Source organism: Motacilla alba, chromosome 1, assembly GCF_015832195.1.
Source record: "Motacilla alba alba isolate MOTALB_02 chromosome 1, Motacilla_alba_V1.0_pri, whole genome shotgun sequence".
NCBI classification, from domain to species: domain Eukaryota; kingdom Metazoa; phylum Chordata; class Aves; order Passeriformes; family Motacillidae; genus Motacilla; species Motacilla alba.
Genome location: NC_052016.1, coordinates 82,329,489 through 82,356,960, shown reverse-complemented (window position 1 = coordinate 82,356,960; position 27,472 = coordinate 82,329,489). Strand labels below are relative to the sequence as shown.

At 35.3% G+C, this 27,472-nt stretch overlaps 1 protein-coding gene across 11 annotated transcripts in view; it reads right to left on the bottom strand.

Annotated features, from left to right (window-relative positions):
* Nucleotides 1–27,472, bottom strand: part of GPC5 (glypican 5) — a 603,769-nt gene that overhangs the window by 153,133 nt on the left and 423,164 nt on the right. Inside the window, exon 8 of one of the 11 annotated variants that reach the window (XM_038151837.1) lies at nucleotides 3,351–4,211. The exons of the other annotated variants lie outside the window; for them this stretch is intronic. Within the exon in view, the coding sequence (XP_038007765.1) occupies nucleotides 4,117–4,211 (95 nt within the window). The 3' untranslated portion in view covers nucleotides 3,351–4,116. Of the gene's footprint in view, nucleotides 1–3,350; nucleotides 4,212–27,472 lie in introns of those variants that run through there. 11 annotated transcript variants of the gene reach the window in all.

Genomic DNA, 27,472 nt, shown 5'->3' with positions numbered 1-27,472 from the left:
TATGTGGTGTAGGGAGGAAAGCAAAAGGGAATAGTACTCAGAAGTCATAAATAACTTTAAATAATTTCTGAGTGCAATATTATCCAGAAGAATTTTAGGGCTATATTCAATATTGTGTTATGATCATGAAGTGCAACTTATGCAAAATTTAACACTAAAAATGTGATCCAGATGCTTTCAACTGCATTTTATTTGAGTTTTTGCAGGTGCTTCAATTCTTACTCTGTCAAATTACTTATGCTGATTGCACAAAAGAGTCACAAGACAAAATTCATAAATGGATTAAAAGAAACAGTCACAACACTGGACTTTTTCTTGTTCCTGGTATGCCCACAAGGCCTGTGTCCAGTGCAATATTTATACTTTTCTTTTCTTTTCTTTTCTTTTCTTTTCTTTTCTTTTCTTTTCTTTTCTTTTCTTTTCTTTTCTTTTCTTTTCTTTTCTTTTCTTTTCTTTTCTTTTCTTTTCTTTTCTTTTTCCTTTCCTTTTCTTATTGGCTGTGCAATATGGCAACACTGCCCAGCTTCAACCTGAAGTGTGCATCCATCCCAGTCTGTAATCTGGGTGGAGAAGTAGGATTTGCAGATTTGGGTCAAAGAAGGTATGGGACTTGACCTTTTGATCCTTCCTCTGTGTCCACACAGAGAATGTAGAGAACCATCTGTCAGTACCTGAAAGGATTATCTGAAGTACATCAGTGTGAGCCAAGCTGAGTCAACATGACAGCAGCCCAAACTGGTGGAAGACAAGATATTTTCAGTCTGCAAATGCCTTGCAGCTGCACTCTTGCAGGTGATAGCCACAATAGTGACTTATTAAGGCCAGTCTGATGGATCTATATGCAGGCATAGGCTTGACATAATGTATAAACCTATTTTTGGACTGGATCTATCTTCTGTCCAGTCTCCTCATAGTGTGGGTGAAGACCATGGGTCACGCCTCTACCTCTCTGTGCCAGGATGTCATGAGGTGCCTGAGTTACCTAGTTACAATGAGTCTTCCTGGCAAGGATTTTGAGAAATATGTCTGGTTTCATGGATTCCATTCCAGCTTCCTAAATACTATAAGTTGGTATAGTATTTCATTATACATAAACCCCTGGGCTTCATCTTCTTATTACTTAATCAAAAGTATTTTTCCTGATCAGACATAATTAGGAATTTTCATTGAGGCCACATGTATAAGACCAAGTTTTCACTTCTTCATACATTGAAAGTTTTTCTATATAAACCACCTTAGAGAAAACAAATTAGGAAATGTGTCAGTCAAAATTAGAGAAGTGAAAAAGTAATGAATTCTTAATGGACTGCCAATCCTGGAAAGACAATTTTTCTTCTTTAGACTTGGACCACAAAAGCTATCATGCCAATGACTATAGTGCCTTTAAGATTATTTTGTTTTGACTTTGAGGGTGGCAAATCTTTCTTCTACCCTTCCAGCTCTTCCTTTTATGGCAAAAGTCATAGCAACACTGGCTTTAATCCCTCAAATAAATCAACAGGTCAGCCCTTGTTATTACGTAGTGTGATGTTAATTCCTACAGCCTGGAGATAAACAGGTATGTTTGAAAAAGAACATTAGGAAAGCAATTTCAAATTCACAGAGTGCCATTTGTTCTTTTCCATTGTCAAGGTAATCCTGATAATTTGAAGATGTTTGCTACTGCTCTGCTAATCTATTTTTACGAAGAGCTGTCCATCCTCTAATCTTTCTCAATTTAGTGAAGGCATTCTGCTTCTTCACTGCAAGAATTGCATTATATACAGAACTTTTAGGGCAAAACAAAGTTCTTGGTACTTTCCTTCTACCTTTCCAGTGATTTCTGATCATAATCATACCTACATGGTTATACTCAAGTCCAACACTGATTGATTGGGGCATTAGACTTTTCTTGACTAATGCATTTTCCATGTAATTCATATCCAGTTTCCTTAATGTCTAAATATGTACTCTTACAGAGACCATATAAAACACCTTCCATAATGTGATGAAAATGAGAGAAATTTCTTGATGGCCAAGTTCTCTGTGGCAGAACCCAGAGCCAAGGTTAAGTCTGTCAAGTACTTTAAGTTCCCATCTCCATGATAAAAAATACTCAGGTATTCCTGGCTGTATTAGACATATTTACCTCTGACATTTTACAAGCAGTTCATCTGGCATACTTATCCAAAGTTATTTTAATGCCGCTTGCTGGGCTACGGGGTGTTCCCAGGTAGCTGCATTAAAGCCGGATGGCTCAGCTCTGATAAGAGCTGCCCGCCCGAGCTCTAGCAGCGCCTTCCAAGCCTTCGCCTTTAGCAAGCCTTTTAGTGATATTCAGCTTTTGTGATCTCCAGCTCATTAGTGATTTCAGCTCTTGGGCTTGCTAGGCTCGGCTGGGGCATGCAGCAGGCATTCGGCTAATGCCGGAAGAGAAGAGAGGAGAGAGGCTGTTTGAAATATTCCGCAGCGATGTCTTTTATTATCTTCTTTTCTGCAGAGGGGTTCAGTGACAGCTCTTCTCTGGCGAGCCATGCAGAAACAGAGGTTTATAAAAGGCAAAAGGGGATTGAGAATTGTCCAAGGGTAAAGGTTAAAGGAAAGTGACCTATAGCCTTACAGAGAGATAAGCAAGGGCCTAAGAGCAGGAGAGAGGGGCTCCTAAGGTCCAGTCATCATGACTCAGCATTTTGCCTATCTTAGGCTTCCGAACACCAAGGCAGGTTTACAGGGCCTGCGCCTGCTACATTATTTTTCTAGCTGGTCTGCCTAGATCTGGTCACAGATCAAAAATTTTGGGATTGCATAGACCAGAAACTTGTAGTCACCAGACATCACCCAAGACTAAAAAAAAAAAATGAGGTGAGTCTCTGATCTAGGGTGGCTAGGCAAGAATATAACCAAGAATGACTTCAGAGGATTATTATAAAATCCATGGAAGTAAATATGGTAATAAAATGCAGGAATGAAAACATTTTGGGCTCAGCAAACAGATTTTTTGGTGGAAGCTGTCTCCAACTGTCTCCAGGAAAATATCCAGTTAGTTCTGTTTGTTACAGAACTCATCATGAAGCTCTATGCCTCCTAGTAATGGGATACAAAACAGATAAGTCTATATAAAAGTATTTAATGCATGATATATGCATCAGACACATTTACTCATTGATTACAATTTCATATAGGCTTTAATGCAAGAGAACATGTCCCAGACATGGAACTCAAAGTCAGCAGAAACAAACACACGCACATAAAGGTGAATATAGGTAAGTAATATGTTCAGTCACGAACAAAAATAACAAATAAATCAGAATTCTGAAACAAGCCTTGCATTTTCAAAAAATGTAATGAGGTTCCAATTGGTAAAAAGTACTTAAATTCTTAGCCCTGCTTGCTCAATATTAATCTATTCATCCATGATATTAGCCCTGAATCAAGCCCTTTCCTATGTTTTTCATGATTCTAAAAGGTGCTGCTTATTTTCAGTATGAGATTTAAAGGCATAAAAAGGATCTATGAAGTAAGCACATGTTCTAATGAAGTACTTTTAAGCATACAAAATAAGCTGAAAATTAATTAAAAATATTATTTGCCAAAAAATCATTTTACTCAAATACCACTCTGGATGATCAGCTGAGAGAAAAATTGGCTGATGTTTCTGACCCATCGGCTAAGTCTTGACAAAAGGTGAACAAAACTGGCACAGTGTGCAGGCTGCAATTGGCAAAGAAAAAATTCAGGGCATATTCTGTTTACATTTAAAAGTGATGTAAAGCACAAGAACAGTGTTCAAAATCACTCTGTGAAAGGCATAACATGGGCCACAGAATTCCTGAGGGATTCTGGAAGGGCACAGTGGGCACAGTCCTTGTCTTTTCTTGCAGGGTAGTATCTTGATCCAAGATTTAAATGATCATAGAATCATAGAATGGCTTATGTTGAAAGGAACTGTAAATACCATCTAGTTCACAGAACCACAGCATTAGGCTGAAACAGACCCTTGAGATCATCGAGGCTGTCTCTTGAGATCATCGAGATCATCAATTGCCTCTCTAGGCAACCTGTTCCAGTCCCTCTCCACCCTCACAGTAAAGAATGGCTTCCAAGTAAAGAATTTCTTACAATGATGATGTTTAATTTCTAATCAATCAGGGCAGCAGTGAAGATGTACTTCCTGGAGGCCCCTGAACTTGACTTTCTGGGGATGGTGGAGGAAACAAGATCTCTGTTTGAAGCTGAAAAAAAACAAATGAAAAACATACATGATTCACTGAATTGTGAAATACCTACCTCAAAGTTTACCTGCTGAAAAAAAGGTGTAAGTGGTAGTGGGTACTATAGCTTCAGAGACTAATCTTTCTGCCAATTGCTTAAAAATAGCATACAAGAAACAGATCTGTACTTAAAAAAATAAAAATAAAAGGACAAAAACCAGAGTCTGATTAAAGCTAAAGTCTTAAATAATAATATTTGGTTTTGATGATATTACTAGCTCTATGTCGGAAATACCTGTCACAGACTTCATTAATGAAAACTAATTCAGTGACCTCCTTATTCAGTTTTAGAAGGGAAGACAAGTCTACCTAATAATGTATTCATTTTTTAAATTACCATCTGCAGTCAGTTATAGCAGTTTATTGGTTGTGTATAGTGTTCTCTCGGAAATGTTTCAAGCAGAAATGCCATTCATTTATATGATTATTATTAGACTCTTCCTCTGTGCCTCTTTCAGGAAGGAAGTACAAAGAGTTTGCTCCCCATCTGCTTAGCAAAATGCAAAACACAGGTGAAATCTGCTAGCATTCAAGGGATTTTCAGTTTCTTGGGCCCCAGGATAAAGACGGATATACAGATCCAGAGCTGAAAGATATATATTCTGTCATTTCCTATTAGTACCCTTACACACCTGTGAGGGCTTATAAAAGATTCCTTTTAACCATGATATCAGCAAACTTTAACCAGCAGATCTCAACCACCAAATCTCCTGATTAGCCATTTAAAATACATAATGATAGGAAGCACAAAGGCGTAGATTCCAAAATGAGTATACACCACAACAATATTTTAAATTCATAACAAATATACACTTATAAGAATATGTTATAGAATTTTAATTATATGTATAGAGTAGATAAACTACTCTGAGTCAATCTAAGAAAGAAAAGCAGAAAATTCAGTTCAGGTTTCAGATAAAATTCAGACTGATTCCTACTTTATACATGTAAGTTCAGCCAAGCATAATAAATCCTTCACAAACTGTAAGAGCATGTATAAGCTTACTTTAGTGAGAAGAATATTATTTCTATTTGTCATCATAATAGAGGAACATCATGGATTTGTTTTTTTCTGGAAGCCTTTGTATATGCATTGCAACCAGACCTCTGGATGCTTAAGGACAGAATGAGTTACTTCTGCAATGGCTAAAAAATTTTTAAAACAGTACGTATTCATTCTATTAAATAAATATCTCACATCAACTAAATCTCTTCCATTTCTGTTAGCTAATTAGAAAATTGCTTAAATTAATTATACTAGATAGTTTTCTAGTCTCTCAGAATTAAGTTGCAAGCATTGCTCACAGTCTGAAAAATGTTTTTATTAAATTGTCATTTCCAAGATATTATGCAACCATCAGTCAACTGTTGTGTTAAGTCATAATATATAAAGTACCTAAGAAAAAACTTTTTTTTTCTTATTGTAACTTTCTTTCAATTACAGGAATCTCTTTTTCCCTCTAGAGTGGTCTCCATGAATGACATTTGAGTCTTCACGGTTTGCTTATGTAAAGAAAAATAATAATAGAATATGTTATTCCTCATTTAATTCTTATGTCAAATAACTGTGATTGCTATAACTCCTCCATATAGTCATTATGAAGTCCACACTTTAATGTTCTAGCAGCAGGGTAACTTTAAAACACTTAATACAACAATTAATGGAGTATAAGTACCTAGTACAAGTATAATATTTAAACAGTCTATTTCTTCTTCAAATGGTTATGAAGTGAACTGGTTCCACCATCATAGCAATGTAACTTCCTCGTTAGGACATCCAAAGACCAAAGTATTCTGCCCATGTGCATGTTATTCCCCAAAGTAACTATCATGCATCTCTAGAAATAGAAGGTTTGAAGCTTGCCTCTCAAACTGGCCACTAACTGTGAAGTTAAAACTGCTATCAGGTAGGAATATCAAGCTTACTGTTCTCTCATTTTAATGCTTAGAAGAAAGAGGAGTGAGTTTATTGTGAATATTTATATGCCCCTTCTACATGCAGGGAAAACTTGATCCAATGAAGAATTTTCGGTCACCTGGAAAAATTCACCACTAGAGAAATGGAAAAGAAATTTTAGGAAACCAGGGAAATAAATTGGATGTGTAAGTTTTCTACTCAATTTTATTAGGTTTATTAGTGAGACTACTGCTGCATATAGGTAAAGCCTTATAAAATAAGGGCCTTGTTACCCTTGTAAAATCATGGCTCAGGCCTGCTACTTAGGCTAAGTAGAAAGGAGCTATGGGAGAGTGACTCAGTTGGAATAGGGAGGGGCAGAGAGACGTGAGAGACGTGCTGCGTGACTCGTGACGGCTGCGCGTCCACATCGTGGTGTATGGTGGTTGGGCTCGTTGTGCCTTAAAACCATGTAAACTGGTAACTGCCTAACTGCTTGAATTGCAAAACTGTTTTTTTGCAATTAAGTGGCTCTCCTTTGCACTGCCTGGGGACTCTGTGTCACCCTGCATCAACACAGACTAGCCAGGTTGTATTAGGCAAATGTACAAAGATGAAATAGTAGTTTCACTGCTCAAAGGGGTGTGCTGGGGAAGGATGTATCATGTATGATCAAAGTTGTGAACAGATCTGTTGTGAACAGATTACAAACATCTGTAATTAGACATTTAGATTACAGTGCCTTCTGTTTTCTGTCTTTACTTTTCCTACCAGTTGACACCTTTCCCTGGTAATATCTCTTTGCCAGCTGATTTTGCTGCACCCAGAGAAGTCTTACATTTGTTTTTCCAACTCTTTGAAAATAATAGACTATGCGACTGCAGAACCATATTTTCCACAGAAAAACTGCCTGCAAGACTTCTAAAAAATTCATGGTCAGGTTAAACACAGCACTCAGACTGTGTTTAGTCTTCTGGAAAGATCTGCTTCTCACCCCACTGTGAAATTCAGGTACATTGAATTACAGTTACAGCTGTAACTATATAAAACTATACAAGCAGAGTGAAATCATTATTAAAAGAATCAGTATATTAATAGAAGATCTATTTAGAGCGAAGAAAGTTGCACAGTCAATATCTTCCAAATTACATTATGCAAATGCATGCACTCCTAAAGACAATCTACAAAATTGTCTTTAAACCTTTCCCTTACTGTGTGTTTCAAGATCACAGAGTCTACAATGCACCTTAAAATATTATTTTCTGCTTCCCTTTTCCAATATTTCTGAAATATTCTGAAATATGAAATTGTTGTACACTTCTCCAGATTCTGATGTAGCAACTACAACTTTTATATGCATTTCTATGGAACAGCTGGCCTATACAACTTTTTGCTTCTGTTTCAATATTAGATTATGAGCACATCTGCAAAGCCTGTCTATAAACACCACAGTGTAATAACAAAAGAAAATCCAGTCAAAATATTTTAATTCACTTCACTTAATTGTTCTTATCAAAAAGTACTGAAAGTGATTGATTGAATAAAGAAGGTTTCTACCCTCATACAACTTCCAAGAATTTACAGGAAGCAAGGTCTCTAATAGCAACAGACTAGCAGTAGAAATTTAGCATGCAGAAGTTGTGAAAGAAGACTCTGTCAAGATTTTTATCCACAGATCTCTAATATATTAATATATAATTTTTCTGCAGTTCCTTGGCTCTGTTCCACCTCCTGTCACTCCTAACATTAGCCTTCTGACTCCTTCCTTGACTTATAATTGCACACTGCCCTCTGTGTCTTCCAGTCTGTTTACTGACCAACAGTATGTGTTGGCATTTTGCAGCTTTTGAATAGGATTTGTGAAAATATTTGCAAATATTCCTGCATTAGTGTTGCATAACCAACTATGTGAAGAACTATTTGCATTTACAGGCAGAAAAATTATTTAACTTGTAACCTTTCCAGCTCGCCTATTCTACATATTAATTAAGACCATTAATCATTTCTCCCACCTCCCCTCTTTTTTTTTAAAGGTCACATTTGGTTTCAAATTGAAAAAGACCCTTTCTTAAATTTATATATATGTGTTTATATATAAATATCTATATTTGCATATATAAAATTTGTCAAGATCTGTAAGTAACATGTTTTATGTCATAAACTTCACTAGCAAAGGCCAAGAAGTAATTATTTACCTTTCCCCTGTTACTCAGACCATAAACTTTTTGCAACTGATATCCCAGTCTATGTGACCCTATTCACAGTCATAGTAAAGAATGACTGGAAATTCAGTAACACAAATTTTACAAATCAGATGAAAGATTAGGTACATATACAAATACCATTTCACAAGTTTTGTCAGCCTGAAGTATCTCTAAAATTTATGCATTATGCTTATATTAGAATATTTTTTTTTCCATTATGGTGAAAAAGAATCCAGCTCATGTGTATATTTCCATATACAGTATTAATACCTTCTCTTAGCTGTTATGTTTTATACTTTTTTTCTTTAAATTGCCTTAGCTTGTGTTCGATCTTCTTAACTGAAGCATCTAATTCACAGTCTTAATTACCAAGGTTTTCCTCCCTAGCCAGTTACCCCTTAAGGGAATAATTTAATAGACCTAAAATCTCTGGAGTGGTCTATCAATTCCAATCACCTATTGAGGCAGCTGAAAAAAGAAACTTTCCTAAATTACATGTGCTGTACAAGGAGTAGCACCAGTTCATGCCTTCACATTAAAAGGAAAACGTGTCTGTTTGCTCTGCTTGAAAGAGCTTTGCGGTACAATATTCACATTAAGGTTTCCTTGCCAGATGAAGGTAGGAAGCTTTCTGTTGTCAATAATCTTTCTTTTTATTGTTACTTCACTAACTGCTAAAACATTCCTTAGGACAGTCAGAACAATTCGGGGCACTTAATCTCGACTTCTTCTGGTGGTGTTTTTTCCTTTGCCATTGACTGGAACCTGCATTTGCACATCTTGTAACTGAGCATGTGCACAGGCATTCAACTTCTGACACTTAAATTTGAAAGTCTCAATATACTCAGTATATTCCCTGTCTTAAAAGAATGTCAACCTTATGCATTGATCTTTGGGAAGAGATCTGCCAGATTTCTAGATATCAGAGGATGTCTGATATCTAGGTTTCCACTGAAAGCAGGGCAAGCAAGTTCCAAATATGCTCTAGTGAAATGACATGGTGCAGAGATGGCGAAGGAATTTCATGCTATTCAGACACACTGACATATTAACTCACTGCAAATATGACAGTCAGTTTTGCTATAGAGGTTTATTGTATTGTCATAGAATCTCAGTACATCCTGAGCTGGAAGAGACAAACAAGAATCATCAAAGTCCAATTCCTGTCACTGCCCAGGACAGCCCCAAGAATCATACCATTGTGTCTGAGAGCATTGTCCAAATATTTCTTGGACTCTGTCAGGCTGGTGCTGTGACCACTTCTCTGGGGAGCCTGTTCTAGTGCCCAACCACCCTCTTGGTGAAGAACTTTTTTCTTGCTATCCCACGTAAACCTCCACTGACACAACTTCAAGCCATTCCCTTGCATCCTGTCACTGGTCATCACAGAGAAGAGATCAGTGTCTGCCCCTCCCCTTCCATGAAGAAGTTGCAGGTTGCAATGAGGTGTCCCTTCAGTCTCCTCTTTCCCAGGCTGAACAGATCAAGTGAGCAGCTCCTCACACAGCCTCCCCTCTAGACCCTTCACCATCTTTGTTGCCCTCCTTTCGATGCCCTCTAATAGCTTTATATCTTAATATATATTGTGGTCTCCAAAACTGCACTTGAGATGCTATGTGAGAGCACAGCAGCATGGAGTAGAGCAGGACAGACACATCCCTTGACCAGTTTGTGATGCTTTTGCAGGCACTGAGCGCTAAAGATGCTGCAGGTCTACTGTATTTCCCCTTGCCAGTGTTGGGATGACAGAGGTGAATGCTGGTTTGCACAACAAGGTGTCCTTGTCTGTCTTAGAGAGAAACACAGCTGAAATCTGGTTAATCATTTATACATTTTAGAAGTTTTCACACTGAAAACTCCCATAGCATTTGACATATTTTTAAACTTAGTAGTGCTGTTTCTGAATAGAAACTTATGATTTCAAAATTATTGTATGCTTGTAAGTTTCTTTTAAATTTAAAATCATAAATTGGAAATTGGGATCTTATACAGTAAATTATTCTGGATTCTGTGCTGGGCTGAGTAAGATAGATAATGTGAAGTAAGATATGTTTTATGGTTGCTGTTAAAAAAATAAAGAACACTTGATATTTTTCAAAGTACTAGAACTCTTTCTACCTTTTTTTTTTTTTTTTTCAGCTTTGCATTACTGCTTTTCTCAATTCTAAGTAGAACCGGAAGCAAGAAGCTGCACTAGAAATTCTAGAAGCACGCAAGTTGTCAAGTTTTAGGTCAACTGTAAATTTTCAAAAGATTGAATTTTCAAATGTGCTTAGCACCATCAATGATGCAAAATCTCCAATGTCCCCCACCCCATCGTTTGCTTTGGGTATGATGTGCATGGAAGCTGAAGGAAAACTTTCCAGTCTCAATTAAGGGGATAAATGGGAAAAAGAAGAAAGCTTCTATCTCAGAAAACACATCCAAAGAAGCTTAAAAATATTGCTATTGTGTTTAAAGTCTGACATATGGGGACTTTTGCAATTCTACATTACACATGGTAAAGATAGAAGCTAGTTTTTTACATTGCTGGTAAGGGAAAATATTAAAAATTAAGCCAGTGCTAAGAACATGGTTTCTAATGACAGAGCTGGCCATTATCACTTTTTTATCCTTGAGAAATGGCTCATAGATGGTGCTAACTAGAGTCAATTACTACCCAGTATCTTGTGCTGACAGATAGCCATTCTGCTCTGGAGGGCACTTGCAGAGAGCAGAATTATTTTTAGTTGTAGATACTTGGGAGCTTCAAGTCATTTACTATGGATCATGTGACATTAAACACCTGCGGCAAGCTGCCACCTCTGACAAACTCTTTACCATGACCCATGAATACATGCACAGTTAATATCAGACTGTACATCATTAAATTTTACTGTCTGACTGAGTTCTGCCCTACAGGCACAGAAAGAAGAAACAGCAATGATCCTGCTTACCTGCCTAGGAACTGCTAACTTACTTTTGATATGTTTTCTCCCATGACTCATAAAAAGACTATTAATTACATTGGTGATATGTCATCATACTTTTATCCTAATAGGGATTTCAGTAAAAAATTACAGCTAGTTGTATCAAATATTACTTCTTCCATCACTGACTTGAATTTATGTAATTTAATTAACTTACACCTCAGTGATATTTTGAAAATGAAGTAGCTCTGAAATAGCCGTTGAATGGGATCCAATTGATATTCTATCAGAGTATACTGCACCAAAAATCTCATTCTCTCAATAAAATGACACTGTCAATATCAAAAAGGAGGAAAGTTGGACCTTACTGCTTAGTATGAAAAAGACCATGCAGTTCAGCTACCCTAGCAAAGTAATTGTGCTGAACAGGAAAGACGGATGGAAAACTAAAGTTTACTTAAGTGTGTCTTCCAGAGAGGGAGCTCTCAGTGACAGTGGAAATGCTGCATATTTTGCATATTCAGTCTCTCTCAGAATTGAGGGGTGCTACAATTAATTTCCATTATTTTGTTCAACACAGCTGGTTTCCTTCTCATTCATCTACAGACAGCAGCCAAACAAATATTTTCAGTTTTCATATTTCTTTCAAACACGAACTTTTATTTAACTAATTGCAGACCTAGCTGTCTAGGCATCATCTGCACTTTTTCCACTAGCTAGTGATCTAAACTTTTTTTATATTCACCTAGTCATACAGAGCTTTTCTCTGAATTTAAAAGAAATTAAATTCAGTGAATTTATGTATGAGTTTAGATAATGTATGAGTTTAGATAATGACTGCAAGATCAAACGTCATGAAAACTAGTGGACTAAAAAATATTTTTTAATTTTTATTTTCTTAGATAAAGTAACTTCTTATTTACATGAAAACATTTTCTGTAATTTTAAACTGTCATTTTTCAGAGAGCCTTTCAGATAAAATAGTGAAGTTTTTTTTATAGCAGGGGAAGAAAATTGCATTATCTCTTGCAAAGGCAATTAAACCTTTCGCACATTAAAATAATTTTTAATAGTTTAAGAACATAATATGAGATCCGGAATAGGCAGACACATATATAAGTGAAGGAAACATTTTTTTTTCCTCCAGTGAAGATAAATATTTCAGGGAGGGAAAAGTATTAGTATAATTTTAGTGAAAATTTGTGACTTGAATACAGTGTGTAGTGTTTTCACTTTAGAAAAAAGCCCTTAGCCAATGCAGATTTCTATATCAATTATGTAAGTCTATATAAGTATAAATATAAGTATAAATAAATAAGTATAAATATAAGTCTACTAATTAATGGTAAAATGAAACGTGTACACTACATGCAAATTAAAGCTCCCTTTTCTAGTCTCTTATCTGTAAACATCTGTAGAGTCCCATCAAAATGATGTAAATTCCACTTAACTTAGTTTCTATGATTTTAAGTGATAATTTTATTGTTTGCGTGAAAACAATACATATCCATGCAGAATCAGCCATTTTGGATGTTAATGCAGTATATCAATTCTACTTGACCAACATCAATATGAGACATAAAATAGACAATTAATTTCCTTACAAACAGCTTACAGTATGGACTAATGCAGCCAAAGCCTACTGCTGCCATGATTCAGTCAGGCTATTGCTCCTCTTCATTAAGAGGAAGATATTACATGGTCAAAAGAAAGCAATTGGTCTCCAATTTAAAAAAAAAGAGAAGGGTTTTGTATTAGGCACCTTATTGAATCAGGTTTCACGGTTTGTGATAGAAGCGGGCTGGTAAAAATGGTAGTTATGATTATTATAACAACTGTAAATACTGCTGTTTGTACCTCCAGTGAGAATTTATCCGTGGCCTTTTCCATCTAAAAACTATGTAGGAAAAGTTGACAAGAAGGGAATCTGTTTTTTGTCCCCTCCACACCAGGGAGAGAAAATGCAGCTCCCTTTAAGCTTTGTCACAGGAATTTAATGTATTTTTAAAAACACTAATGCTATTCCATATAGACTACAAATGGTTGGATTTTCAGAACGTGCAGAATACGGCATATGAGGGTTTCTTAGAACCAGGCCTGGACTGGAGATGAGCTTTGTGTGGGCCAAGTGTGGGCCATATGCACCAGATAGAATATCACCTGGTATGAACAGGCCTCAATGCTCCTCTGCTTCTTGGCACAAACTTTATTCCCTGTTGAGGTCATTTCAGTCCGTTTGATAAGCAGGAAAGGACAGCTTCCCTTTAGATCAGGAAGCACAGTTAACGAAGTCTGTTGCAAAGGTATTGGAGCCAGCTTGGCCATGGGAGGGAATAGAACATTAAGTCATTTCTGTTATGACTCAGTTTATGGGTAATTGGTAGTTACCCTCTAAACTACCTGGCACTCAAAAGATAACATGTTCTAAATTTCTGGCAGCCATTGGAATGCTAATGTTTAAGGTTGGCATAAATTAGACTTACATGAGCCAATCTATTGCTCACTACTCTTACATACTTCAGCTGAATCGCTCATGTTTTTGTTACTGTGGATTGCCTCTTTTTCCTTTATTGCTGTGCTCAGATACAGATGCATTTTGTTTTAATTAAGTCATTACTGCTATCTTGCAGATCTGCTTAGCACTTTCAATGTTCAGCTGTTATCTACATCTGTAATCCTCATCTCTATAATTAATGTTATTTTTATGATATTTTAATGTGAAATCACTTGAGAGAGACAGGCTTTAGCTGCTAATATAAGCTTTAAAGAGATAAAAGGCTGGAAATGGCTGGGATCTTCAAGGCTTAGTAAGGCTTGTGACAGCAACACACTTACAGCTATGCTTACATATTCAAATATTTTCATAGATTTCAAATTGAGTATCATTGCTGTACAAATTTGTCCATGGTTCAAATTTTCAAAAGCTCTCAAAAAACAGGTAACCTTTTGGAATAATGTGGGTTTAGAGTGGCAAATGCAGGACAATGTTGAAGATTCAATAATTTCAAAGGACCCGTGTTTCCTGGGTTCTTTTAATAAAAACAAAAATGAAACACTGATGGTCAAGCTTAGATTTTGAAATGGAATAAAATAGAGGAGGGAGACAAATCTGACACAAGATCTAAAAAAAAAAGTTGATTTTGAAGGGGAACTTTTGCCTCTATGACCAAAACTACCCTTCATTGCATAACCACCAAATAATTTATTCAGTTATTTCTGATTCACGCTTACTTTCCAACTATGCAGCTGAAATTCACTGAAAAAGAAAGTATGTACAAAATGGCAAGGAATGGGATGCAAACTCTGCATATGTTCACTGTCACAAGTATAAATGATGCAAAAATATGCTTACCTTCTGTAGTTAGTTTGAGTCCTTTATGTTTCTTCACTCAAGTAATTTTCACTTTCATTTGCTTAGCCCCATATGCCTAAGGATCTTTTTCGGTCCCTCTGAGCTGCTAAATTTTTTTTTCTTAAAATATTCCCTGGCTCACATACCTTTTGATTCTATTAACTATAAACCAGATTGAGCATTAAAACTGGTATATAACATATCAGAAGTCATTATATATGTTATGTGGAAATGTAATTTCAACTGATTTTATACTGTAGCTGTCCTAGAAACTTTAATCAGATTTTCCCTTTCCATTTCTAATATAAAACTGTCTATTAATAAATAAAAGAAGACAAAAATACAGCAACTTAAGATCACACAGAGAAACTCTTTGCAACCAGCCTATTATTTTTGAAACAATAGAAAGGTATCTCATATTACCCAAGACTGCTTTTTCTTTCCTGCTGACAACAGTTTCAGTCTACATTAAATTGCATCCCCTGGTAAGAAAAAGCCCTTGGAGAGAGAAAAGTACAGTATTTTCTTCTGAGATTAAAGGAGACATTTTCTAGGCCACTGCATAACTGATATTATTATACATTTATTTTAAAATGTTATACTTTTTGTACAATTTTGCCATCATTTTTATATGCAAATTTCACTTTGAAATCTAAACATTAAGAATAGACAACAGTGTATTAATATATCAGTGAAAGTGAAACTGTTTCAAGTTAAAATGGAAATGAAAGGTTTAAAAATATGACTGTTGCCTTCCAAAGATTATTAATTGATAGAGTTTGCAATTTATTTTGAAATTAAATTTTAAATTTACTAGAAAAAATTTACTGAACTGCAAACACAGAAAGCATTGAGTTGTATCTCAATAAATGTTTTCAACTGCTTATCTAAATGGTAGTTTTTGATTTTTTTAATGACTATATAAAGAAGGTTAACTGTCTCCTCAATGGAACACCTTTGTACCACTTAATTTCTCTATTAAGCTTTCAAAGGAACAGCTAAGGAATGCAAAGGCCTTTGCAATTGTTCTCTGTGTAATAACAAAGACATATTGTCATTTGTTTTTCAAAGAGGTTGAAAAAAAATATATTCCTTCAGCAAACAAAGAAACCAAAATAACCTGCATTCTTTCATCAGAAATCAAACTGGAATTTAAATTTTACTGAAATGCACTATTGAAAGGAACTATTTTTTACTATCACAAAGGCAATTTCCCAGCATGAGAGTGTACTTCATTGTATTAATCAGTAATAACCATGTAACTGCTTTGTACTATTACTTAATGGTTTTCATTCTGAGTATTTATAGTAAAAAGTAGGGGGTGTTTTGAAAGTTAGGTGTCTCAGTGTGCCTGACAAACATTCAGATGGATAGACCTATTTTAGTCTATCTGAACAGGAAGCCAGGTCACTCAGTAAAGGATGGTCAATAAAAATGGTGAAATAGGTTTTCTCCCAAGGACTGATAGCTGGATAATTTGAGAAAACGATGGAGAAGGATCATGAAATACCTCTGGATCGATGGCTATTAATTTAAGAGCAGCACATTTCCTGGAATGAAACAGTTGATGTTGTTGTGTGGAACAATTACCATTTTCAATTAACTGACATTTCACATAGCTTTGAGACTAGAGGAAGACAATAACCCTCAGCACCTAATCTCAGCTCTGCTGTTAGGTGAGCTTTTTGTCAATAGTTCTGTGCTTTTATTTCAAAGGCAAACCCAATACACTGTGAGAAGTTACTTTCTTTGTCCTCAAACAGTAAGAACTGCAGACACAGTTCAGGCACAGTTCAGATGCAATGAGTATTGAGACAACCACTGTCTGCTCTACTAATGTGTACCTATATGTGTATATAGCTTTTTATATATAAAAACAAATGTGTATGGGTTTGTACGTATTTATGGTCTTAAATAACTGTATATGTGCACTTCTTTTGCCATTTCATCAACATGAGCAGCTCGGTTAGCTTTTATGGTTGTTATGGCGTGTCACAAAAAAAAAAAAAGGTAAAACAAATATCAGTGATAGAGCTAGCTATCTCCTTTGAATGAAATGAACTAGTCTGCTCATTAACACTAGGTTTTATATCCTGCTATATAAATCACCATTTAACTTCCTAGGCTGAATTCTTACCACAGCTTGGGAGATTGAGATAAGCCTCTATAATGACAGCCTCTTTAAACTGACTTTTAGACCCCATAGAGTCAAAAATTCAAGGGGAGAAAACAGCAAAGAGAAGAGCAACCAAGAAGAGCCAGATGCAGACTATGAGTCTATAGCTGCAGCTGTTGTAATTTTGCACTAACCAAAATCTCAAGTATGAATTGATACATCTTTTCTGGGTCTCAATTCAGTTCTCAGTGGTTCCTTCTGAGACCCAAATTGTGTTTTTTTGTGTCACCGAATACAAGATGGGTAAATGAAGGGGGCAACAAATCCCAAAGGCAGGTCAAGAAGGGAGGTGGAACACATGAATGAGAAATGCAGCAGAGAATGGGACTGCAGCAGCCAGTGTTTACATCAGTTTAGGCTGCTGTGGAAACACAGGATTAGTAACATATTATTTAAATAATAAATCCAGAAAAAAAAAAAAGCAGCATTGCGCTAAATTCTTTGTGCTTTCAGTTATTTCTGCTTTTTATCAACTGTCTGTTTAGAATTAAATGGATAAGCAGTCCAAAGATCAAGCTGAGAACACAGACTGGATATTTTTAGTTTCAGCCCTTTGAGAAGCACTATATACTTTCATGTTTTTAGACCCAAAAAAAGTTAAAATACAACAGAAATTTATTTGGAGTCACAGTTTGGGGGAAAAAATCAAACCCACAACCAAACAATCATGTTACAAAATTATAAAATTCATAAGCTGATTTGAAATATAATTAACTGGATTGTAAGGCTATAAAAGTGTGTGAACTCATCCTTTTAGCTTTTGAATGGAGTCCTGAGGAATGGAGATATCCATTGATACAAGGTTTTACGACCAAGAGATAAGCAATTTGTTCTGTTTTGTAACAGAACAACTTATACATCCTTTAAATATATTAGGCTGACCCATAACTTGTAAAAACATTGGCCTTTGGCTCAGTATAGAAACCGCAATTGGTAAAAAATTACATTAGAAAATGAGTAAATAAAAATATTAAAGAATAAAAAGGAATATAAATAAACATACCACTGCTTCCCTAACAGATGGAAATGTTTTCAGTTTTGACCTCCTTTGTTGAGTAAAATTAAATTTAAAAATCTGAATCATGGATGTTAGTTTCTTGTCAAAAAAACCCAAAAAAACCCCAAACCCTGAATGTATTTTAATTTCTTTGTATATGTAAAATAAATTTTATAAGTAATAGTTAGATGCAGGATTGTCAGAAAGTATTACAATTATTTATTTACACTGCATATAATACTTGAAAGAAATTTTCTGAATATTAAACTAATTTTCATTTAAGTCCATTAAGCAGCATTATCCCAATCTTTAAACATGTGGCCATTGATTTGAAAAAAATATTTATTGAGCAGTAATAATAAAAATTTTTCTTTTCTGCACTGTATATATTCTTATTTCATAATTCTTTTTTTTTTTTTTTTGCATCAGTGTATGTTCAATAGCATTCTAAGTGATGGTACTAACATCTGTCACAAATGTGTTTTATGTTCTCTCATCCTCTCTTTAAGGAGAACACACATGCTGCTTTGTTTTGATTGTTTCCAGTTTCGTTTCTCTTCCAAATCAGCAAGACAAATACGCTATTACATTGGAGAAGTTATGCTGAGCAGCAATGGACTTTCATTTACAGGAAGGAGTAGCAGAATTAGTGATGATGGCTCCACCAGATTTAGTACCACAATGCCTGGAAATTTTATACCCAGAAGAAATAATTTTCTTTTTTGAAAGGTTTCTGAGTGCAAGAATTGCACTCAGTGTGCATTTCTGTGTGCAAGAAATGTGCAAACATCAGCCTTGGTTTTCAGCCCAAAATTCTTACATACCATTGGCTTGGTCTATTGAAAAAATCTTGAATATCATTCAAATACTTGCAACAGAAAATGGTTTCAATAAGTAAAAGATGTACTAGACATCCTGAAATTCATGTAAGGTACACAAATCTTCAAAATAAAGTTCTTGGCAGATATTTCTTACTGCAGTTATTGAAAAAGAATAATGATCTTAAGGTTGTTGGCTTCCCTCTCAATGGGTGTAGTGCTGTTCCTGGGAATTTGGTACAATTCATAGTCTTTCGTAGAAAAATCAAGATGTCAATTGCCTGATAATTGGAAGATCTCTCTTCAGAGTTCAAGATAGCATCTACACTGGGGTTTAATAAATATTGAGCACTAAGCTGAATGACAATTTGTTTCTGCCAGTTAGTCTTCAACCCAATATCTCCAAATCCTGTGTTTAATTTCTTTGAATTTGAGAAAGAAAAATGAAGTCTGAAGCAAAACGCTAGAGTACCCTTTGCTTTCAGATGTTAAGCCAAATATCTCCTTGATGCCACTCTGTTTTCTTAATAATGGCTGGTTTTCTGACCCTCCAGATTTGTTGTTATCCAGCCAGCCAATGCAAGAGAAATAAGAAAATTCTCTTTGAGAACTCTTTGGGTTGTGTAGAAACTCTACTAGATAAGGTTACTTGAAAGTTATTTTTTAAGTAATCTTTACTGCAATTACTTGGTAAAATGTCAAAGAAACATCACTGATAGATTTTTAAGATTCTTGAATTGGAAATTCTGGTATGTAATTGCCATAAAAATATTCCTAATTAAAACTAAATTAATATTACAAGTAAATAAAGATATTATCCACCACATTTAAAACACATCAGAATGTTACAAACATATAAGAAAGGCACTCACTCTGTTTCACCTTTATCCATCTGAATTTCTGACAGTATTCATGGCTTTGAGGCATTCCTTCTGCACTAACACTTTTTGAATTAACTATAGATTAGATTTTCTTGCTGAATTGTGGTAACCAATCTCACTTTTGAAATCCTCCAAGGGTCCAGACAAATTTAATCTTTCTACCTGAAACTTTTATTTCCTCCTTATCCAAGAGACAGTTTGCTTATTCTTCTTAATTAAAGTAAGCATCATTTTACTTGCTTAGGGATATCTCTTTGTTAGATTAGATAACATCTCCTGTAATTTAGTGACTAATTAATGTTTCTTCAATGAGTTGCAAAAAAATCTCATTTTTCCTTCTCCTTTGCCAATGAATACTAAGTTTTACAAAACAGGTTGAAAAAAATGCTCTGATTTCACGTGCATAAGATCCAGGTACATGACTTATTGGCGACAAAAGGGGAAATACTGTTCCTTCTTCCTAAACCCAGCTCCTTCCTTTTTTCTAGTCTTTGTCCCTCTCTCTCTCCCATTCAGCTCCCTTCCTTTTTTTCTTTTCCTTTTCCTTTTCCTTTTCCTTTTCCTTTTCCTTTTCCTTTTCCTTTTCCTTTTCCTTTTCCTCTTCAGCCAACATATCTGATTTGTTTTGGACTCCTCTGTGCATTTTCTTAGCTCTCTAAATAAATTGAAAACAAAAGTGGAAAATCAAAACTGGATTTTTTTTCAGCTGAATTAGTAATTTTTGAGCAATCCTCGGCAGTGGCTGCATGTACTTGGCATGGAGGAAAAGGTGAAACTGCAAAAGCAGAAGAGAAAGTGGGAGGACACAGGTACAAGGAAAGAGAGAGGAGGAACAAGAGCTTTGGCTGTTGATTGACCCATGGAAGCACAGCTTTAGTTTTCCTGTTTCAGGAGTGACTTTTGCCCTGAATACTGTTTTCTGTATCATCTGGACATTAATGATAAGCATCATATAAACATCTAAGTAGGACAAGGACTGGCAACACAGATGGCTCTTACTTGAGATCATCCACCACCAATTTGAGGTGCTTGTTCTTCATTGTCTGTCTTCTAAGTTTTCTCTAACTCTGGGTACAATTTTTCTTGCTTTAATTTACATGTCCAAACTGTAGGCAACTATGTAACAGTGAGTTTATTTTAGCCAGTTAATCATAGGTATCTAGTATTTTGAAGTGATACATTTTGTCTGAGATATTCACAGGCAGCACAAAACATGTAAGACTTGCAGAAGTCATGCCCATACACCAAGACGCTAAAAGTGGTACTAGTGACCTACACTAAGATAATTAAATGTCATCTCCTACCCCTTTTTAGGCCCATGTAAGTCTTCTATTCTTCATAAATAGGAGGGAATAAAATGGCAAAGATGAGAAAGAGATGCTTGATTGCCATGATTCTATTAAAAAATTTTTTTTCAACTAGTTGGGAAAAATTTTAGCTCAAGACATTTATTTTATGAACATTAATATACCTACAATATATATTATATGTAAACATCTTGTACCAAAACTTAACTAAAAACTAGTCCCACTGCACTCATTCAAGTTTTATCTGACATACACACATTGGTGTGTTTATATGCAGCATGAGTGGTTATATGCTTGAAGCTAACCATGAGTGTAATATCTTGCAAAATTTGGACACACAATAAGCACTACTGTTTCAGAATCTGTTTTGTTGAAATCTAAATTAGGATAAGGAATCTAGTAGATTGAACTATATCTCTAAAAAGGAACATTTTATATAAATTTCGTGTTCAGTAATGGGGTCAGAGTTTTCATTATATACTAAAATTTATCTTCTCTTACCATCGAATGCAAGTTCAAATTCCATATGAGACAAAAATGGTCACCTAGTCAATCTCTTGATATGATTTTCAATTTCATAGGGGCTTTAATTTTACTAAGTAAGGTTAGAAGCTAAAGTATTTTCAAAGTTTCATACATTTTTAAAAGGCGTGAATCAGTTCCTTAGCAAGACTCCTACTCCTGAGTTCATTAGGAGGATCTGATGTTCTTTGTAAATCATCATTTCTATGAAGATCTATAATAATCTTTCTTCCTGTTATTATATTTCAATTCTTCCTTGTTTCTCTAACTAAACAGTATAATTGTTTGGATAAATGTTACTTTGAAATGTTTCCTCTTTATTGAGACTCACACTCTAAGTTTTTATGAAATTCCTGGTTAAAGACTATATATATCACCATAATATTATGTCAGAAAGGTCCTGATCCTTTCAGGAATTCCTCATGGAGTTAACATAGTCACAAATGTTCTGTTATTTAATTGCCTTTTACCAAATTTATTTTTACAGGAACAGATGTTATTTTTTCAAAGTATACACTTAGGGCTAAATCTTCCATTGGGGCCAAGTCAACCAAAAGGTTATTACACAGTGTGAAAGAAAACATTTCCATGGCACTAAATAACAGTATAGTTAATCTCAAAATCAAGAGAAATGAATTTTGTATACACAAATGGTTCCAATAAAAATGTGGATACATTTTTATTATCAGAAGCAGTTACATTTAGCTGCACGAACTTCTCTAAGATGATGGATTTGTACTGTTGGAACAGAGCCATATCTAGTGTTACAAATGCACTCCAGGTGTTATAAGTAAAATTCTGCTCAGAAATTTACCCAGAACTACTAGAAATAAGAAGAGATGGATAATTTCCTGTATTACTTGGACAGATGTTTAGGTCTGGCTGTTCTGGAAGCTTGTGATTTTCATTTGTGTCACCACAAAGGCTATATTCTCAAGGGTACACAAGGAATTGCCAGTCAACATCTAGGAAAAATTAATTTACCAGGTCAGAGCTCCATACTGAGAATTAAGTGAAAACGGGTGAATCTAATATCTAGGCCCCTTTATAGAAGAGATCAGCTACTACAAAGAGCCTCCTCACTGCAGAATTATTTGGAGAAAAGATTTGCAAACATGAAACAAAAACAAAGGGAGTTCAATCTTTCATTTTAATACGCTTGTGAGTTGGGGAAATAGACTCTTTCCTCACTTTTGTAGGACAGTGTTGGGCATTTTGGAAAGCAAAATGTGCTACTTGCAAAATACAGTTATGCAAGTCAAGACTTATTTTAGTATTCTGCAAGTAGGTTAGACGTGGCAAAATACACAAGTAAATATAAATTGATCATCAGTTGCTCATACTGTCTTACAGGAATAGCCAACCTGTGGCAACAAACAGCCTCAAACCTACACTGCAGCTCCAGTTCATAAGGGTTATTAAAATACAATAGGCAGAGAAAATTTCTATGGTTCAGCCTATTGTACAAGCGTACACATATAAGGCACACCATCATAGAAACAGACTGGCATGGCAACTGTAATTTATTGCAAGTCTTGGTACCCTTACAAGCAACTGCACCTTTGAAGAAACCATCCAAAAGGACCTTATATACAGAAAGTCAGTGTTCTATCATCAAACTCCCAAAGAACTGCCAGAGGAAGTAGCTGATATCCTTATTCATATTTTCAGAGGACAAAACACCCTACTTGATATGATAATAAAATTTATAGTTAAATCTGTGCTTTATGCAAGCCTCCTGTTTTCACTTGTATGTAATAATCTCATTTTTTTTTTTTCTTCAGTGACTGAGACTTTTCATATCACTTTCCTTATATTGGAAATATAGCCAGTCAGGGACATCAATACCTAAAATCAAGATCTCATATTTTTGGCAGTCAGTCACCTAGAATCCTGCAGTAGTCAGTAAACTCCTGCTGTATTTTACTGAGAGAGTAAGGCACAGCTAATATAGTAAAAAAATCTCTCTATATATACATATACATATACAAATACATATATATATATATCTATATATATATATATATATATTTATATATATATTTTATCAGGTGATGAACTATGCCTTAGACCAATATATTACCTCCTGCTGATGACAGCGAAGACAACTTCAGGTAACTGACTTTGAAGCAGATACCTGCTCTATAAATTTGGTCAATGAATATCACCTTAGATGTTATTCTTCCTCTGTCTCTTCCGAGTGCCTAATACACACCAGCAACAGTTTCCTGCAGCTGTGAACATTTTTTTTTAAGGGAAAGGTAGAAAAGGTGTTTTACCATGTCATAATTAGCAATATAAATTGCCATATCTGGAATAAGCGCCAGATGAGCTCCCTAATGGAAATATGGCATCTTTTTGGCTACCATACTGTTTCATTATGTATTATATCCTAAAGTGGATGGATGGGGAGTGCATCATGATCTGTTAGAGGTCAGGGCATAGTGGTAGGAATGAGGAGACCCAACTATCTACATACTGAAGACCATGCTGAAGCAGAAAGATTTCCTTTATCTTTCCACCTTTATGAAAAAAAGAAAAGCAGGAACAGCAATGTTTTCTGGAACCTGATCCTGTCCATTTGCATTAGGCATCCTCAGCATAAGAAATGTGTAAGGCATTTGAGCAGAAAACCTGATGATTCAGACCCTAAACCTATTTCTTGACATATTCCTGTTCTATGTGAAAGGCTGATGTTTAAATATAGCAATATCTGAGATGTCTGTGAGCTTCCAAGATATCCACTTAAGGCTACCAGGCTTTGCTGAGGATGTATGGGCCATTCTTTTACTTTCTTGAGGTGAAGACTGGAGGTTACTTAAGGTCAGCCTAAGGTCTAATAGGCTACCTCAGGATGTCTCAGATGCAATAACATACCCCAACTGAGGCTACTTCATTAAATTGTAGACTTCCATTGATTTTGACACCTGGATTGCATGTATACACCTAAATATGGTTAATATCTTAATCTGACATTCAAAGCACAGAAAAGAATGGTGTTATTTTCAAATTTAGATAACATGCATACAAGCTTGCACTGAATCTAATCCTAGATTCTTGTACCTTAAAGCTTTATGTATAATACAGATTCTGTATTGAGTTACACATTGTGGTCTTTTTATTTAATTTGGTCTTTCTATTTAATTAGTCTTAGTACCACACATGATGTGTAAATTCATTAGGAAAACAATGCAAAAGAAGCTGGACAGTCACAGACTGTAATTCTAGGTGGAGAACTTCCCTTAAAATATATGGCCTCGGCACATTCTTCTTAACCAAGCAACAAATATATCATCATAGGGGCTTTCTATCAAATCAGGTATGTTTCAATTTATCACACTTTCCCTAACTCAGCTTTTGTACTGACCTTTGAGAGAAGTTAATCCATCACGACCTATGCAAACATATTCCCTGTCTTTATCTCAGGGTTAACCCCACTAAGATCTGGTGAGAACTGGGCTGTAACAATATATTGCCCAGTTCTAATTTTCATGGGAATGGACAAATTTTTATTTTCACTTTCTTCCTTTGTAAGGAAAGGGCCTTAATTGTTTTCTGAGCAGAAATAAAATAACTTTCCTGCTTTATGTTTTAACTCTTGTTCCCCTAACAGAAAGAACAACATTAAAACTAAAAACAGTGTTAAACCACTTTAGTAAAATGTTTAATGTGTTAGGCATTTCACTAACTCACTTTCTACTAAAATTAATTAGAATTCGGCAATGTGTGTTAGATTAGGAGAATGAAGAACACTTCACATCTCACTTTCAAACTCTGCTGTTAAGCCTCCATTTATATTCTGCTTTAGAATAGGTGCATCAAATCCTGGTTGCAGATTCAAGTACTTCCTCAAAACCTTCCTTTGACAGTAATAAAACCTAACTGCATTTAGCAGAGAGGATTTAAATATCGGGACTAGAGCCAAACCAGCAGAATTCTTTTTTGTTATCACAGATGTGCAGCTTCTCAGAGAGGTGACTCTTTATCTCCTTATGTCTACAAGCATTTATATGTTTTTATCAGTAATAATTTCTAGATTTAGAATACAATGGGAAGGCAGGCATATATTTTATTTGATATAATTTCATTTGTCTACCTTCTTGAGAGTTCCTGATAAATAAATAAATAAATAAATAAATAACAGAAGAAATAATCCTTCTATGAACTTATGAACCAGCAGGAAGTTTTTGACTCATTGGTAGGTCTCTATACAAACATATGAGACTTCTATAGTTTCAACAATGTTAACAAGCATTGCAAACACTCTATCCATCTTCCACAGAATTGCATTACTTTAGCACTTGTCTTTCCCAGAAGTGTTTGCTACAGTTTAACTGAGTATTTGATTTAGAAATCACAGCTGTTCTTGTAAATAGACAAATCTGCATCTAAGTAATAAAATGTGAAATCGAGTATATATCCACAATATGCCCTCCATCATTCTAGTTAATATCATAAGCATCTCTAATTTAAACATAATCAAGTGTTTCTTTTGTCTTCTTTGTGAAAGAAAGACTAAAATCAATTTCATCCATCAATGGGACAGTGAAGAATTTCATTGAACAATTTCACAGTAGATGATTTTTTTGAATTTATTTTTTAAAATAAGTGTAAGTAAAATCTGTCTCTAGACTCAATACTTCCTGCAGGAACTTTCTCTGACACAGATAACTACATACCCATACTTTTCTCAATCAGTAAAATACCAGCATTTGCATGGTCCATTGTACTCCGTTTCTTTGTATTGCTCAGTTGTATGTCCAGTTTTTTTGGATGGAGCGATATGGAGGTTTTTTGTTAGACCTATATGTGAAGTGGCTTACCCCCAAAAATCAGGAATAGTAGAAAAAGGAAGGCAAGTATTTGATCACAATAGTATACATTCTGGTTTCTTCATCCAGTTTTGAAGACTGGTGTCATACAGAAACTAGGTCCATGCAGTTCAGCTCTGTGTGTGTGTGTGTATGTGTACGTTTGTAAAACCCTTGAGCTGTCCTCAGGAAATTTTTAATGCCAATCCTAATATCAACCAAAAATTGTTGAAAAGGTTTTAAAAAGGTATTGGTTTTGTGTTTTGTAAATGTAGGAAATGAAAAAAGGAGGAAGAGCCTCTCTGATAGAAAAGCTGAGGCACACAATAATACCTTCTTCATAAGGTTCATACTTTAGATACATCTCAGGCGATCTCTGATGCACACTGGCACATAACCCTGGAATTTTGATTCCCTGGTCATGGGAGCTCTTTAGGATGCATAAGAAGATTACATCTGTGGGGATGGCAGTGTGAAGAAAGCACACAGCCCTGACAGAGGCAGAAGACAAACCCAGGCCTGCAGTCTGAGGCCCTCTTGGCTGCTGGATCAGGTGTCATCTAGACACAGCCAGAGACACATTATAAATACTTCAGCCAACAATGGCAGTCAATCAACCACAGGATGCAGAATTGTAGGAAATAGGCTTCTGATCCTCAGAGACAAGAAAATTGCCTGTATTTTCATTGTGAGAAGTTTGGTATTTTTGCTTTTACAGAAACATGGGGTAATTTCTCTCTGTGTCGTTCAGGACTCTGTCATGTGAAAGGGACAACTTCACTTGAAATGCATAGCAAGCATCGTTATGTTAGTAGAACGTCTTTGCTAAAACATGGCTAAGTTGTACACTTTTTGCATAAAATATTTTCCCCCTCTTAAATGCTCAGTCTTTTGTGGCAACAAGCTTAAACAAGTATCCCCTGCAGTTTATGTATAAAATATGCATAATGTGAAGAAACATTTTAATTCTGTTAAGGATATTTTGCTTTTGGCTCTTTAAAGAGATACCAAGTTCCTATTCCTGTGCTAATGTAGTTAGATCAGTTAAGAAACTTGATTGTCAACATAACTGTTATGCAAAACAAAGGCAGCTCTTTTTTCTGTAGTAGATAGAACAAAGGATTATAATAACTATAATCTCTGATAGCAACATAAAACCAAATTAAGTCTGTCTATTCTGTCTATATTTTTTAGACCACACACAAAACATTTTGAATTTTTTGCTTCCTGGTTTTCATGTAGATATTTATTTTGATAAGAGCTGAATCATTTTCTAACAAACTGACATTCTATTTATTACTTTGCATGACCACCATCAATGCATTATTTCCATGTTTCCCAAACATTA